The sequence below is a fragment of the Castanea sativa genome, chromosome 11 (genome assembly GCF_040712315.1).
Source record: "Castanea sativa cultivar Marrone di Chiusa Pesio chromosome 11, ASM4071231v1".
Taxonomy (NCBI): domain Eukaryota; kingdom Viridiplantae; phylum Streptophyta; class Magnoliopsida; order Fagales; family Fagaceae; genus Castanea; species Castanea sativa.
In genome coordinates this window covers 1351716-1369961 of record NC_134023.1, presented here as the reverse complement: position 1 = coordinate 1369961, position 18246 = coordinate 1351716, and the positions used below count along the sequence as shown (strand labels likewise).

The 18246-nt window shown below is 36.4% G+C and overlaps 1 protein-coding gene and 1 pseudogene across 1 annotated transcript; one reads left to right on the top strand and one right to left on the bottom strand.

Annotated features, from left to right (window-relative positions):
* Positions 1 to 1381: 1381 nt before the first annotated feature.
* LOC142615512 (uncharacterized) lies at positions 1382 to 2706 on the top strand. The gene is made up of 2 exons (XM_075788248.1): positions 1382 to 1765; positions 2137 to 2706. Exons 1-2 carry the CDS (start codon positions 1382 to 1384, stop codon positions 2704 to 2706), a joined length of 954 nt encoding a protein of 317 aa, XP_075644363.1.
* Positions 2707 to 13179: 10473 nt separating this feature from the next.
* Positions 13180 to 15579, bottom strand: LOC142615507 (uncharacterized; annotated as a pseudogene).
* Between the last annotated feature and the right edge of the window lie 2667 nt (positions 15580 to 18246).

Here is an 18246-nt window from a genome sequence, read left to right as displayed (position 1 = left end):
GTTAGATTTATTTCTAGCTGCTAAATTGTACCATAAGTCCACCTCGGCTTCTAATCATTCCATGCTACTTCTTCGTATGGTGGCTGGTTCCAAACGGAAGAGGGTGAAGAGAAGTTTTAGGTTTGAATCTATGTGGCTGAGGGACTCAAGTTGTGAGGAAGTTGTTCGGTTTGCTTGGGAGGAAGGCTTAGCTACATCTTCAGGTTGGGGGTTGAGCTGTTGTCTAAAGAGTTGTTGTGGCAGATTGGAGGCTTGGAATAAATCTATCTTCGGCCATGTGGGAAGGACTATATCGGGCTTGCCATCAAGACTTAAGTGGCTGGACCTTCAACCTTCAACACCGGAGCTGGTTCAGGCTTTAAAATGCACCAGAGCTGAACTGAATTGTTGGCTGGAAAAGGAAGGCATGATGTGGAGACAAAGGGCTAGGCTGAATTGGTTTCAAGGAGGTGATAAAAATACAAGTTTTTTTCATGCTAAAACTTCATCTAGGCATAAGAAGAACTTGATAAAAGGGCTGTTGGACTCTAATGGAGTTTGGCAAGAGGAGGATGGTAAGATTGAGGAGGTTGTGGTGGAGTATTACAACAATCTTTTCACATCTAGCAGCCCTACAATTTTTGCAGAGCTTCTCCATGCCATTCAGCCAAAGGTCACTCCTTCAATGAATCAGATGTTGATCAAACCTTTTACGAAAGATGAAGTCTGATTGGCACTTAAGTAAATGTACCCTTTGAAGGCCCCTGGTCCTGATGGGATGCCTCCTCTTTTCTTTTAGCATTTTTGGTCTACAAGTGGTAAGGTGGTAACTAAAACGGTACTCAATTTCCTTAAGTCTGGCATTTTTCCTCCCAACTTTAATGATACTAATATTGCACTTATTCCAAAAGTTAAAGAACCAAAGATGGTGACTGATTATAGGCCTATTAGTTTGTGTAATGTTGTTTATAAAATGGCTTCTAAGGCTATTGCTAATAGGCTTAAGAAGATTTTACCCTCTATTATTAGTGATACCCAAAATGCTTTTGTGCATGGACGATTAATCACTTATAATGTGATAGTTGCTTTTGAGACTCTGAATCATATTAGCCAGAGCAAGGGAGGGAAGATTTGGGAAATGGCACTCAAACTTGATATGAGCAAGACCTATGATAAGGTAGAGTGGACTTGTTTGGACAAAATTATGGAAAAATTGGGCTTTGTGGAGTAGTGGAGAAGGTTGATTATGCGGTGTGTTACTATTGTTACTTATGCCATTAATATTAATGGGCGTCCTAGAGGCCATGTTATTCCATCTAGGGGTATCCGGCAAGTTGACCCCCTATCTCCTTACCTTTTTTTGTTGTGTGCAAAAGGTCTTTCGGCTTTAATTAGATCATCAATGGATAGTGACCTTTTGGAGGGTGTTGTTGTTTGTCATGGAGGTCCAAAGCTCTCTCACCTATTTTTTGCAGATGACAGCCTGATCTTTTGCAAGGCTACGCTAGCTAATTATGAGTCCTTACAAAGAATTTTAGAAGACTATGAGAAAGCTTCTGATCAACAATTAAACAGAGCCAAAATGTCATTGTTTTTTAGTAGCAACACATCAAATGAAGCCCAAGAGGAGATAAAGCAAAGGTTTGGTGCCCAAGATATTAAACAGCATGAGAAGTATCTTCGTTTACCGTCTCTTGTGGGTAGAAATAAAAGGAGCACTTTTAATGCCATTAAGGACAAGGTGGGTAAGAAGTTGGAAGGTTGGAAGGAGAAAATTATGTCTAAGGTCAGTAAGGAGATTCTTATAAAAGCAATGGCTCAAGCTATCCTGACATACACCATGAGTTGTTTCAAAATACCGGATGCCCTTTGTAAGGATCTCATGAGTCTGATTCACAATTTCTGGTAAGGACAAAGGAAAGATGAAAAGAAGATAGCATGGCTTAGTTGGAAGAAGGTGTGTGAACCGAAGGCTAATGGAGGTATGGGTTTTAAAAAGCTGCAACAATTTAATTTGGCTTTTCTTGTAAAACAAGGTTGGAGACTTCAAAGTGGTCAAAACTCTCTGATGTACAAGGTCTTAAAGGCAAAGTATTTCCCATTGTGTGATTTTGTCGAAGCTAAAATTGGTAGTAATCCTTCTTACACTTGGTGAAGTATCATGGCTGCGCAACATGTGGTGAAGGAGGGTTTACGGTAGAGGGAAGGGAATGGGGAATGAATCTGGTATGGGAGGACAAATGGTTACCATTATCTTCCATGTACAAGGTGGTGTCTCCAAATACTTTTCTGCATGCTAACACTTGTGTAAGTGAGTTGATTGATTTGGAAAACGCAAGTTGGAAGTCCACAGTCATTGATGCTTTGTTCCTACCTCGTGAAGCTGAAACAATTAAGAGCATTCCTCTAAGCTCTCGGCTGCCTGGGGATAGATTGATCTGGGCGATGTCTTCTAATGTCCAGTTCAGTGTGCATAGCACCTATTCTTTAGCTGTGAATCTTTCCCAAGCTGCCAATAAGGGTAATAGTTCAAACACAAGTCTAGTTAGGAGGTTTTGGAAGCCAGATTGGAGTTTACCTGTACCACATAAGACACAACATTTTATGTGGAGAGCTTGCCGTGAGGCATTTCCTACAAAGGTCAATCTTGCTAGAAGGAAGGTGGTGATGGATAACATATGTGATGTGTGCGGGTTGAAGGCTGTGTCCACGGGTCATGTGCTATAGGATTGTGTTAAGGCATAGGAGGCATGGTCATGCTCAAAACTAGTGGGTTTTTCTGATCAGTCCAAGTGTTTCTCCTTCATGGATTTGTTATGGAAGATGATAATCATTGATCGGGTTAAAGAGGAAAAGGTTGCTATGATGGTCACCATAGCCTGGGCATTGTGGTTTAATCGGAATGAAATCAAACTTGGTGGTGCGAGGAAGGCTAGCAAGGATGTGGTGAGGTGGGCGTCACAATACCTGGAGGAGTACTGGTCAGCAATTGAGGAGAAGCAGTCTACATCGGTGGTGGTTGAGAGGGCTGTGTCTTGGCTACCTCCCCGGGCAAACTAGTTTAAGATTAACGTTGATGGGGCTGTGTTTGCATCTTGGAAGGCAGCATGGGTGTTATAATCAGGGATGATAGAGGAAGAGTGGAAGCCGTGATGAGTAAGAAGGTTTTGGTTCCATTAGGCGCGTTGGAGGCGGAGGCTAAAGCATTTGAAGCTGGCTTGCTCCTTGCAAAGGATATTGGTATCCAAGATGTTATTTTGGAGGGGGACTCATTGGTCATATACAACGCTCTTTGTGAAGCATCCATACCGCCTTCATCAATAGCTTCAATTGTGTTGGGGATGATGGATTTGTGCAAAGGGTTTCGGCGGATTGAATTTTCTCATGGTAAAAGGAAGGGCAATAGACCAGCCCATTTATTAGCTAAATATATTGTAGGCATAGATGATTTTCTTGTCTAGATGGAAGAGAATCCTTACTTTCTTAAGCAAGCTCTTTCACATGATGTACTTGCATGTTCTTTTTCTGAATAAAGTTCTAAGTTTGCTATCAAAAAAAAAATAAATTGTCAAGAGATCATCTTCCATCTTGATTTTATAAAGCCAAAACCAATTTTATATCACTAGTATTAGATTTTGAATAATTTGAATCTTTTCTTTTAAAATAGTAAAATATTATAATTGATTTTCCAATTGTATTTATCATATCATTATTGTTTCCAAGTAAAGAAGAACACAAAAATAATATAACTAGTATGCATAATGAACAAGTACAAATGTTAATGTTTTTTTTTTTTGTTATTGTTTGAGCCATTCTTGCAGTTAATTAGGTTATATTAAGAATGGATTAAACTTTTTCTCAAAAAAAAAAAAAGGAATGGATTAAACTATTCAATACAAAATTTTCTTTCTTTAAAACCCTAGGGACTCATTTATAATTTAATAAATACTAAAATAGGAATTTAAAAAAGATTACCCCTAGTTCTGTCCCTAGCTGAAAGTATGGTTAAAAAATAAATAATAAATAAAAAGAGAAAAAGAAAGTAAAAGAAAAAGTCACGTAGAACCACCATACCAATAAATTGTGTTTATATTCAAAAAAATTAAACCAACTTAGTAAAATGGATGTGGCCCGCAAACACCAACAAATAATGTTTTTACTTTCTAGTGGTTTAACAGTTCATTTAAGAGCAAATTTATTTAACTTTTTGCAGAATAACTTATTTAAATTTTTGCTAAAACAAGGAAATTTGCTAAAATAGTATATTTTCACTTTAAAAAAAAAGGTAAAATTTAAAAAAAATTGTACATAAAATTCCATAATAAAAAAGTGAACTTATAAATGAGCTTTTATTATTATTATTATTATTAATACTTGTAAAAAGAGTGAAAAGAAAAATGCATCCATATATGGTAGTTGCTTGCAGCCTCTAGGGTTAAAAGAAAAACTTTCCAAATAGCATTTGCCAAATCAGCTTTCAAATATAACCAAGGAGCGCACCTAGCAATGGCTCACCAAGACGGTGGTCGGCGAGTCTCCTTGATGACATCATCGAAGAAATCCTTACTTGGCTGCCACCGAAACCATTAATCCGATTCAGATGCGTTTACCAATCCAGCAAAGATCCGACCGAGACCGACCCAACTATGTGACCGATCGGTGGCGTGTCTGCAAATTGTTCACCCGACTTGGTCGGGTAGGTCTCAGGTTGGGCACAAACCCGACCTAGACCGACCCATGGTCACCCCTAGTGTTACTTAATAGCCAAAACTAATCGATGATGTGTTTTTGTTGACGAAACCAAACTTCAAAGTGTAAAATCCAAGTAACTCCAAACTTCAAAGATGTACTTTGCAAAATACATTTTTTTAATATATATATATAAATTGAACTGCATATCCTACTTTGGAGACAGAATTTGGCCTTTCAATGGAATCTCATCATCTATACATAAAAGAAGTTAAACAAATGGCTGACATCCCAATTTAAAATTTTAACTTTTCTGTCAGTCAATTTGATACAATTGCATTATTGCACCCTCATGCAATGCAATACTTACCAAATCCTGAAAGAGATATTTATGTCAATGGCCCCGATCAATAGTGTAGTCAATAAATGTAAAGATTCCTCTTCTAGAAAGCACGAACACTTTATTCAGTATGTTGTACCCGTTTGTATCTATGTTAGACAATTGACATGCCTAGTACACATTTACGTACTAGTTCCAACTTCTTTTTTTTTTTTTAATTATGCAAGACATGGCCAGGACACAAGAACAAAAGAAATTAAACACCCTTTCACAAAACAAAGAAAGCATTCATGCTCTAAATAGTAATAGTGCATTTGAAGATTAGTAAATATCTTTACTTTTTATTTGTATTTTAATTTCCAAACATCCTTCAATTGTCATGAATTTGCTTCTTAATAATATATAAAAATAAAAATATATTTAATAATTATTTAATAAACGTGTCCTATTGTATCCATGTCTTATTTTTTCAAAAAATCCCATGTTATTCATGTACCTATACTAGTACCCGTGTTCAGACTTCTTAGTCCCTCTTCCATGAATTTTTTGCAATACAATATTCCAACGAGAGTGTCCCACACGTTTTGACAGCAATTGAGCCTTGGCAAGATGCGGACAAGTCATCTGTTGTACTCAAATTTTAAAGACTTGAGATGTAAAACCAAAATTTTAATGAAGAAAAAATGGGATTTCATCTGTTGGATGAAGATAAAATAAAGGTAAACAGATGGGTATGAAAATAATTTAAAATTTCAACTTTTTCTCTCAACCATTTGATGCGATAGCACCCCTATGCAATGCAATTCCTATATTGGGTCCCAATTGGTACCTTAAGAGGCATAATTGTCAATGGCCCCGATCAATGGTGCAGAAATAAAGTGTCACTAGACTATCTACTCAGCGTTGGCGGTAGTCAATAAAAGTAAAGATCCCTCGTGTAGTCTTGCATAAAGTTTCCGCAATACAACCCTACAATTGGGTGTCATACTTCATCACAATTAAGTCTTTCTAACATGTTTCTAAATTATGAAAAAAAAAAAAAAAAAAAAAAAAAAAAAAAGTCTTTCTGACATAAATTTTCACCATATATTTCACAATTACATAGTTCACAATCTATAAATGATAGACAATAAAGTGACGATGTACCAAAATAAGAATAAAATAAAATAAAAAAACTTAACTTTTTTTTTTGAGAAACCAATAATTACTCTTTGGATATACAACACTGTAAGTTTCTTTAAGATCTTTTCTCCTCTCTCCATGTGTGTTTATGTGTTAAAAACATTTAGTATTCTCAAAAAAGAAAAAGAAAATGGGAATCATGTTATTCATCATGGTAGGAAGTTTTAATGCTAGGCCAGGGATATTATTCATGAAGGAAATTCAACTATTCAAGGCCCTAGTTTAACATGTCAGACGTTAATGGAACTATTACCTTGGTTTGAAGCCATCTTTTGTTGATAGCATACGAAGATTGTTACCTTGGTCTCAGGCCCAATGCTGATGGGACCTTAGGTCGCTGAAAAAGAGGCTGGATTGATGTTGGGTGAATTGAGCTTGGCTCACAGTTGCTTATTTGGACCGTTATACAAACTAATTTGTGCACATGACAAATGAACTCCACAAAATATATATGTATAGGCTAAGTAAAAAGAAGAAACAACAAGTACACAAGATAAAAATGAGCAATGATGATTATGAATACCTCAATAAAGTTATATTTTACTAAGTCAAGCGTTAGAGTGCATTTGGTCCCACCCTGTGAGGGTATTCCACAAGGTCCAATAAGCCTCAAAGATCACAGACTTGGCTAATCCCCTTTGGGTTCCTAAGACTTGTGAAATTTGAGTTACTTGAATCCGAGTGGCTCCCCGAATATTTTGCTATAGGACCTTTTACAATGCCTCTCTTTGCTAAATGAACGCAACCTAAAGCTTAAAACTCTCTTCTTGTATATTTCTTGGTCTCTTCTACGTAAAATGATGTCCCACTTGTCTTTCTTGCTTCTCCCTTTATATACTACTCTTGGAGGGCTTTCAAATTACTGTTCTCCCCCTTTTTTTTGGGTACTAGAGCCAGGCTTCTTTGTTTGAAATGTTGGTGACTGGTCCTTTTCTTATATCTTCTTACTTTGCTCTTTTGGGAACTCGTACTTGAAAGTTCATTCACTAACTTTCTACTCATAGAAGCTCCTTCCATAGGACAAATTCATATTCTCCTCTAAGGTTAATGTTCCATGATCTTCTTCCAAGGCTTTAGAAGGACATTTCGAAGGTCTTGGGACATTAATGCTAACTTCTCTTGGTTTGGCATTTTCCCAGACATGGGATGGATTCCTCCTTGAAATGGACGGACTTGGAAAGCCTCTGACCATCCTTCCTCTTACTCCATGTCCTCTGCCTTGCCCGAGGTCCCTCGATTCCTTCAACCAGTCTTGATTCTAAAGCCATCATTTGTCCCTATCATTTCTTTCTGCCTCCCAAGAGCTTGACTTTGACAAGACTTCCAATGGCTTCTTCCCCTTTTTCCCTTTTTCAAAATATGGATGGCTTGTTCCCAGACCATCGTCTGGACTATCCACGTCCTACATAGCATCTTTAGATTTTTTCCAAGGGACCCGCTTCCTAAGGCTAGAGGACCCATCTACCTAAGCTTGGGTTCTCTTCCTTTCCATACTTCTTTGATTTTCTTCACTCGCTAGGCCTCTGGCCTTAATGGCCATTCTTATCTAGTTATCTTTACAAACTAGGTTTTCTCTTGTTAAGGCCCACAGCCTTCTTCCTTGTCTCCATAGAGTGGACTTACTTGTCACATTTTGGACCTCAACAAAGGGCATATTAGTAAATTTATACAAGCTCTCTATTTTCTATCCCCCCATTGTTTTTCTTAATCAAACAAAATTGTTTTTTATCCCTCCATTTTTCCACCCTCCCAGCTAAACACAAATGAAGAAAACTAAAATCTTTTCTATCCTTTCACTTTTCCATCCCCTCCCTATTTTCTATCCTTCCATTTTCCATCCTCCTAACAAATGGACCCTAAGTAGAAAAAAAGTAGGCTCCTAGATCATGGAGTAATTCCCTATTTAGGGATATTTCCATATTGGTAAGTTTCATTATTATTGGATGTTATGCAGGTTTTCCTTAACCATTTTTGCTTGCAAATATTTCTGTAAAATCCATGTGTTTGTTGGCTTAATTTCGTGCCAGATTTATTTGTATTTACTCTCTCATTTTAAAGTACCTTTTTGGGATTTACTGTATTAGGTGTCAAAAGTACTTGAGTCCCTCTGTATATTGCCAAATCTGCATTCAAAGTCATCTCGTGACCTCAGGTGACTTGAATTACCCACAAATGACATGTGGTAGAAGATCCAAAGAAACTGCTGATTAGACGAGTCACAACCTTCTCACGATTAGACAACCTGCAACAAGGTCACGAAATATTTGCTAGCAGAATGCTCTATTCTTATCCTTATCTATTTTTCTGCCCACATCATATAAGTCAAGGCTCACACCCTTTGCATGTGTGAACAGGAAATAAGTAAGCTGAGCTTATAAAAACAAATGAGAGCATTTGATTCTCATCAAATAATTATGATGGTGTGAGAATGTATTTAATCCTCCTATATCTTTACTTTTCGTATAATGATGTACTTATGCTCTCTTGCAAAAGTTTCACACACAATACGCATACTCTTTGCTACTCTTGATTCTATTATACAGGTACAATGTGATTTGGCCATCATAATGAATACATGTGATAGTATATGCTCTCTAAACTGTCTAAACTTGTTTTGAAATAATATTTGGTTAGACTTGTTTAGTGTGTTTTGATCTAGGAATGCTTTGCATCTAGAGTTAAGGTTGTTTTTTTATATTTGACGTGCTCGTTGAACGCTTGCTTTAATGGTTATCTTGGTTGCATTCATCTTGTGTTGTTTCTCCTCTTTGAAATCTCTTTTTCAAGACTCTCGACAAATAGCTCGATACCTCCTCGATACAAGCCTCATCTATCAAGATTTCTGGGTTTCTCTCGATACCTCTCGATAGGTAGCCCGATCCATCAAGCCAATTTCTTTAAGGCCTCTGTCTACTCGATAGCTTCTCGATACCTTCCTCAATCTATCGCGATTTTTAGCCATCGACACCACCTCGATACCTCTCGATCTATCGAGCTTTTGTTCTTGATTAAAACTCAATACCTTCTCGATCTATCGAGTTGCATTTTCTATAAATACTTTTGAGGTCCGACCCGGTTTTGAACCTTTTCAAATATCTCAATCTCTCTTTTTTCTCTCTCGACCCAAAACCCTTTTTCTCACTAAAATCCTTTTTCCCTTTTCATTTTCGGCCTAATCCAAGCCTTCTTCACTTGGTAAGTGTTCTTGATTTCTTCTTTTTCCCTTTCTTCATGCATTTCATGCATTTGTGTGACCTAGGTTTTAGGTTTGGGAAAATTTTGGGGTTTTTGTGATTTTGTCAAAAATTTTGGGTTGGGTTTTGTCGACATGAACTCACATGATCATGCATTGCATTCTATGTTCATTATAACAATGTTTCATGTATTCCAGGAATGTGTGATTGTTTATACATTGTGAGTACTGTTAGGTTGGATTGAGTTTTTGCCCATAATGCAATTTCTTTTGCACATAACATGTTCATGCATTATCATACATTGCACGTTGTCTTTTTCTTCTTTCCTATGCCTTGTGTTCTATTGTGACTCTGTTTCTCTATTCTTTCTCTCACTCTCTCTCCCATTTAGCCTCCTTATCATGGCACCTAAAAAGTCTATTTCGTCTAAAAACCCAATTCGTCGTGGTTCTTCTTCTTCTTCTTTTCCTCTGGACTATGTTCGGTTTCGTGAAGAGAAGGCATGAGTTGACTTCTTTGAGAACTTCTCTAACCGGGCAATTCATTCAGAATGCCAGGTCATTCTATCTAACTTCTTAGACACTCCTCTACCTGGTGCGTTTAGCTCTCAAGGATGAGCTTTTCTCTGTGAGAAACCCTCAAGGTGTCCCAATGTGTTCATACAGGAGTTTTACTCCAACATGCATGCCATTAATACCTCTGTACCTCGGTTTACTACTGTATTTCGTGGTACACGTATTGTAGTCACCCCGGAGTTCGTTTTCGAGGTACTACGTGTCCCTAGGGTGGACCATCCAGATTACCCTAGTCATCCTTGTCTCTCTTCCATCTCTAGAGACGAGTTGGCCTCACTCTTCTGTGAGAAGGCCATGTTGTGGGGAGGTACTCTAAATTTCTCCACAACTGAGTTTGCTAAGGGTCCACAGATCCTTAATATGGTGATGACCTTTGTACTCACTCCACAATCTCACTATAACACTATCACCGAGCCTCGTGTCCGTTTCCTTCTTTCCCTTATGGAATGTCTTTCCATGGACTTCCCATCACACATGATAGAATCTATAATAGATTATCATGATACGGCTACACGTGATAAGCTCATCTTTCCTTCGGCTATCATGTGCATCTTCACAGACTTACACATCACTATTTTTCACTCTCCTTACTTCTATGTCATGGGTGCTATAAGTAAGGAGTCTATTCAGAGGAGTGTAGCACAGCTTGTTGCAAAGCGGCCACGTGTGGAGCCTAAGGATGCAACCCCTACTAACCCTATAGCCCCTTCCTCTCGACCCTCTTCCTCCTCTGCCCTTTCTTCCTCATCTAAGGTAGTTGTTTCCCTTGCTAACATCATGAAACAACTTCAGCACATGTGTGTTGATTTTGGTAGCCGTCTTGACCATCTATCCGATGAGATGTGTCAAACGAACACCAGAATCGATTGCATTGCTTATTTCCAATCTCGCCTCGGTGGTTTTGCAGCCTCACCTTCACTTGAGCAAGCTGAGGAGTTTTCTTCTTCGAATGGTAGAGATGATGATGATGCTTCTAGCTCTGAGTATGATGATGAGATAACGACCTCTTAGTAATACACCATTTGTCACTCGTGACAAAAAGGGGAAGTAGTTTTATAGATAAGAGTAGTTTAGTTGTTAGGGGGATTGCTAGCATAGGATAAACTAGATAGTGGGAGAGTGTTTTGAGGGATTTAGTGAGGTTTTGATGTATTCTTTTTTCATTACATGTACCATGGTCTTGTGACCACTTTCATTACATACATTTTATTCTTTGATATATATATATGAGATGATGTATGTTTTCTTCACCTTTATCTTACATATGTTGTTTCTTTTCTATCTTTATACTCGTGTTTCTTCTTGTATACAACTTGTCTATGTTTCACATTTGATGCCTTAATAAATCTTGTTTAAGTGTTTTATATTAGATAGGTTGCAAGTCTACCATGTCATGATCTTTCTTTTTGCAAAGTTTTCAAGAGTTCATAGTAGGGATAAACTTATATACTCTTGTAGTTATGGGATAGTTGTGTTAGACTTCTTTCATAATTGTTTTTTGTGGTTTTGTCACAGATTGCCAAAGGGGGAGATTGTTAGGGTCATAATTTATTGTAATTGGTTAATCTTTTGACAAAATACACTTTACTTGTAATTGGGTAAATTTAAGATGGGTTTATTACTTCAAGAACATGTTGTTCAAGTCAAGTATTAAAAACATGAAGATTGGTCCAAGAAACAAGTGAAGAAAAGCTGTTCATTAAGTCTCGATAGATAGCTCGACAAATGACTGCTATTGAGACTTAATGTGAAGCTCGATAGATAGTTCGACAACAGCTCAATTTATCAAGATTTATGATTTTCAGTTTTCCAGATCTGAAATTTAGCCCAGGCTTAAGTATTTGTTTAAGGTTTCTTTTCTCATAAGCCTAAACATATATAAGGCTTATTTTAAGAGCCGTTAAACACTGATACAAAGGCCAAGAGACTTATTTTCTCTGTGTGAAACTACTATGTTTGTACGCCATAAGGTTTTGTAACTAAGTGCTTCCAGATCTTCATTATTGATGAAGTGAAGAATTTTGCAGCCAACAACATTTGTTCAAATTTCTGGAGTTAGTCACGTTTTAGGATCCATGCAAAGGGTAGTCACAAATTGGAGGTTTGTGCATCAAATGGAAAGAAGACTACTATAAGATCAAGTCTAATTGGATATTGGAGCAAAGGTTCAACTATAAGTCGGTATTTTGGGATAGGCCAGGATAGTTGGTAAGATTCCTTATACTTGTGACCACTTGATTGTTGATTAGTGGATTTTTGGAAGTGGTGACCTTAAAATCACCCGGTGGGGTTTTTGCCTTACGAGGTTTTCCCCATTTTGTCAACAAATCACTGTATCCAATTTATTTTCCGCTGCACTTAGGGTCCGTTCGGATAGAACTTATTGTTGAAAACTAAAAATTGAAAACACTGTAGCAAAATAATTTTTAAATGTGTGAATAGTGCTGCGAGACCCATTTTTAATGAAAAAGTATGTGAACAGTGTCGTGAACAGTGTGTGAATAGTGCCGTCAGTGAGTGAACAGTAATTTTTGTCCCTTAAAAGTTATAAAGCTGTCGAAGGAAAAAAAAAAAAAAACTGAAATGTGAACGTGGGAAACGTAAACGCAATAATTTGTATCCAAACGGATACTTAGTATTTTTGGAGACTTGTTGGTGCCTTCAGGTTTTGCATGCAATTGAACTTAACCAATCAACTTGGGTAATTGAATTAATTTACCAAGGTCAAGCTATCTTAACCCAACACACTTGTTAAATTCTACTCTTTGTAGAAACAACACTTATTGGACTACTATACTCTTCCTAATACCACTCGCTTCTTGGATTGCTATCATTCTTTCTTATTGGATGTCTTTGGTACAATCCGCAGCTAGCCTTGTATAGATATTACAAAGGAGACAAGAAAACAAAACATTAAATGCTACCACCTAATTAAAAGCAAATAAAAAAAGAAAACTACAATAGAATGAAAAGGTAGAAACAATGGCGAAAGAAAAGTCAAGAAAGGAATCTCTTCTTCACCTATTGTCACACTTGCAAAACATTTGAAAATTTTTTCAGTCGGCCTAAATGGTCTAGAGTTGGTGATGACTCTACAATTAGCTCAGGGGCGGCTCCAGAATTTTTGTCTAGGGGGGTCAATAAGAAACATAAATTATATAAAATCTAAAACAAAAGAGACTTAAATATATCAATATCACCACAAAAAAAACATAAAATTCTACAATTGTCTTCTACGAGGTTTCATATTTTGAAACCGTTGCATGATAGATTCATTATCAATCCTACGAGCTATATCTTTTTCAATGTACATAGTCAAACAATCATTCAACCACTGATCCCCCATTCGATTGCGCAATTCATTCTTGATATATTTCATTGCTGAAAAACTTCTTTCCACTGTTGCAGTCGCAACAGGAAGGGTCAAAACTAACTTCACAAGCAAATATACCAATGGATACATGACATCCTTATTTGTTTTCACCATCTTTCTAGCAAGGTCCCCAATTCCTTTAAGCTCTAAAAACTCGTTATTGGAGCGCATATCAACAATGTAAGTCTGAAGCTGATTATCAAGTGCCAATACATCTGTCTCGAAAAAATCAGATGGATAGAACTTTGCAAGACGGGTCAATTTTTGTATATCAAAAGTCGAAAACGAATCACTTGGATTCAAGCAAGCCATACAAAGTATCAACTCAGTAGTCACCTCTGAAAAACGATTATTAAGCTCTTGAAGTTGCAGATCTATGACTTCAAAGAATAGATCAACACGATAGTGATGTAAATTTGTAATTTGTGGGGCGTTGCGTCGTGGCCTCACACCAACTACAAATATTTCTTCCATGTTCAAGATAGGAATATCATGCTTGCTACAAAATGTGGATACTTCAGTCAATAGAGCTTCCCATTCATCATCTCTCATCATCTGCAATCGTTGCTTAGACACTCTAACAAGTGTCATAGCATTTACAATATCTTGATTTTTCTTTTGCAATGCTATTGACAACTCATTTGTGATCCCCAAAATATTTTTCATGAAGTGTAAAGCAAAGGAAAATTCAAAAGATAGAATTAACCTTAAAATAGATCAAGCTTCAACTCTTTGCTCAGAGAGTAGGCTATCCTTTTCAATCATCTCAAGTACATCAACTATGGAAGAGAACATCTAAATCAAGTTGAGGATTGTCCTATAATGTGATCCCCAACATGTATCACCAGCACATTTAAGACTTGTCTCTTGGTTCAAACCTTGCCCACTTTCAAGTTCACCCAAGTTTAATGCTTCTGTGATTTTTGCAAGTTGTGCATTTCGTAAAAATTCTCGTCTTTTACAAGAAGCTCCAACAATAGTTACTATTTTACTAACCAAGCTAAAAAATTCAGCAATATCAGTATGCTTATTAGCAACAGCTACAAGAGTCAACTGAAGTTGATGAGCAAAGCAATGGACATAAAATGCTGATTTATTCTCCTTCAGAATTAAAGTTTTAAGACCATTGAATTCACCTTGCATGTTACTGGCCCCATCATAACTTTGCCCACGTAGTCTTGATAAACTCAATGAATATTTACAGAATAAAAATTCAATAGCAGCTTTTAGAGACAAGGCAGAGGTATCTGCTACATGTACAATACCAAGAAATCACTTTGTAACAATTCCCTTTTTGTCCACATAACGCAAAACAACAGCCATTTGTTCTTTTATTGAGATATCACGGGACTCATCAACTAAAATTGAAAAGAACTCACTGCCAAGATCTTCGATGATGGCATTGGTAGTTTTATATGCAATTGCATTCACAATGTCTTTTTGAATATCAGGATGGGTTACCTTGCTGTTTTTTGGAGTTTTCTGCAATACTTCATTAATAACATCATTATGATCTGCCAAAAATTGTAGAAGCTTAAGAAAATTTCCTTTATCACTTGAATCATTAGATTCATCATGATCACGAAAAACTAACCCCCGATGCAAAAAGAATCTTATGCAATCAACTATTGCATTTAATTGAGTCCGATATATAATTTTATCTTGATTTGACTGCTTAACAAAAACACTTTGAATGTGTTGATTTTGCTTCATTAGATTTTCACCATCCTTAAGAGCTTGGTTATGGGCACTATTAACACCTCCAACATGTTGGTCTAACTTTTCTTTCTTATTCCAACTATTGAATCCCTTTGTCACAAAACTATCACCTCTAGATTGCATACCAACATCTTGTCTAAATAGGTAACAATATAAACAATATGCAGCATCCTTTTCAATACTATATTCCAACCAACTTTCATACTCTTTAAACCATTTAGGATTAAATCGACGCATAAGTCCACCAATTTTTGTTTGAGGAAAATCGTGTTTATAAGGTTGACATGGTTTTTTTTGTAAATAATATCTTCTTATTTCATCTCAATCATTAGGATGATAAAATGAAATCTTTTTTCGTAGCCCAGGGTCTGAAGGAAGATTGTTCACATCAATACGACCATGCTTAGAAGATGAATCTTGAGTAGAAGATGAATCTTGAATAGAAAATGAATCTTGAATAGAAAATGAATCTTGAGTAGAAAATGAATCTTGCGGCCTATGGGGTTTCCTTATTATAAATTTATCCATAATACTAGCAAAAAACAAAAAATAAATTATTAGTTCATTTGACATTTTTTTCTAATAAAATAAATATATTAATTATTTTTGTTAAGTGATTTTTTTGCATTTCTTTAATTTATAAGTTTAGAATTCTTTAAATATTTTATATTTTTATTGTCTTTAGTGTTAGTGTTAGTGTTAGTGTATAGACCAAGTCATATTGCTAACAACCACTCACAACTCACATTCAACAAGATTAAAAGACTAGTCAAATAGTTGAAGCGATAAGTCATGACTCAAGTCACTCTTATATCAAATCAATCTAACACTCACAAGTTCACAGCAAGTTAGCAACTCTGCTCAAAAGTAAAGAAACTCACACTATAAATAATAAACTAATAAAATTGCAACTCTGCAACATGCCACCCAAAAGTAAAGAAACTCCCTATAAACTAATAAAATTATAAAAGTAATGAGTCCTTAGTCCTAAAAGTCTCTAACCCATTAACCCCTTTGTCAAACTTTTCACTTTAACAGTTCAGAAGTTCATAAATCAGAACACACTCAACACAATTCTAATGCCATAGCTCCCACATACACACGGTCCAAGATTCAAAGACTCAATAAAAAATTAAAAAATCAAAGGATAAATCTACACACGTACGGTGATTCATTTAGACACTCGCACAAATTTAGTGAAATAGCATATCAAAACACTATAAACACACTCTTACAATGAAAGAAAGAGAGAAAGAGAGAGTTGAAAAACCAGATCAAGCAGCGGTAGAAGGCAGACCAGGCAGCGGCAGCGGTGGCAGATTTTGTGTGTGATGCAGAGGCAGCTTTTTTCCTTTGGGTTTGGAGAGTAAAGAAGGATAATGAGAGATTTTGGAGGTTAGGCAGCTAGAAATTATTAGGTTTTATATTTTACCCTTTTTTTATTTATGATTTTTCAAATTTTAATTTATGGGCTTTTTATTTCTGAGATTAAAGACCTAATTTTTTTTTTGGACTTCTTTTTTTTCTCGGAGTTTAAGTTGGGCTTTAAAAAATATAGGGGTCAAGATCATGGTGAGGGGGTGCAAACTTGTATTGCAGGGGGTTCAAAATTTTTTTTTAATATTATATATATATATATATATATATATATATAAATTTCAAGTCAGGGGGTTCATTTGAACCCCCTGACTATAACGTACCGCCGCCCCTGAATTAGCTTATGGAGATTTTTGTGATGTTATGTTTACATTATTTCTTATTTCGAGGTTCTTCTCGAATCAATTACCCAAGCCATTATAGTCGATGAATCTTTTGTATAAATAGAACAACTCAATTGATGTAAGGCCCTATTGTACAGCAATTGGGCCGTAGCTAGATGCGAAAGCTCTAGGAAATTAAGGTTGCGATTGGGATAGTTTATATTGGGTGTTTTTTTTTTTTTTACTATTTAACTTATTTTTGCTACTATTTATGGATCCTATTGTACTTTTTGTTACTATTTCAATTAATCTTTAGTTTTATTTACAGTATTTTTAACAAAAAAATTTCAGTTTCAGCTAAATAAGCTGTTGTCAAACCAATCCTAAATTAGCCGAAGTCATTTTTTTGACTCACAAATAAAGCTACCGAACGCACTTTTGTCGCCAGTTAAAAACTTTACTCTCTTTCTTTGATTTCTTCCGGAAAGTGGACTTGGCCCTCAGTCATGCAGTAACTAACGCAGCAAGTGTGCATGAGAAAGTTACTTCACTGAAACTTCCAAATTCTTATAAATTATGAATACTAACACACCATTTTCATATGCAATTCCTTCTCTCTCTCTCCCTCCCAATTCAGTTATGTCAATTTCCCAGAATATTTTGTCCAATATTGATAACAGGAAGCACCATGTTGATCCAAGTAAGTTTCAAAGAATTTAAAGTCAGATGAGTAGACTTTAGTTACGGAATACTATATAATTGCAATTTATAACGTTTTGGTATTTCTTAATTTTTGGTTGCAGAATTTGTTGCCAACAACTTGGACCCTGTTAGTGACGAAAGAAGTTAATCAATAGTGGAGTTCTCATATTTCCCATCAGCCAAGTCAGAGTCCGCAAGTTGCAGTTAGATATGGAATGAGACAAATCCAGACTCCCCTCTTTCCATTACATCACTCTTTCCGGCCAACAACTCTGATATTGAAACTAATGGTAGTTCAGAATCCAACGAAACACCTCCAAGATTCTCTCATTATTCCGATTCCATAGTGTCATTCTTCCCACCTGCCAGGTCTCAAACAGACAGTCCCGAAAATTATGAGACAATAATTCCAAATCCTTCCATTACCATACCCTCCTCATCTTCGCACATCTTTCCTCTACCCAACGCATCAACAATTTTTTTCATTCCATTTATCTTCCCACCCACCATGTTTGAGACTGAGACAGATGATAGTTGTTCAGAATCTATCAGAACACTACCTGCAGCAGCACAATTCTCTTATTCCATAGTGTCATCCTTCCCACCAGCCAGGTCTCCAACAGACGGTAGTAGTTCCGAAAATTATGAAATCATTCTGACTGATCCTTCCATATCAGCGAGGCCTAGGCACACAATCCGAAAAGCAACCTTGAAAGACTTGATTGAGCTTAATAAGCCAAAGAGCAGTAATGGTTCAAAAGCTAAACGAACACCTCCAAAATTCTATCATCCC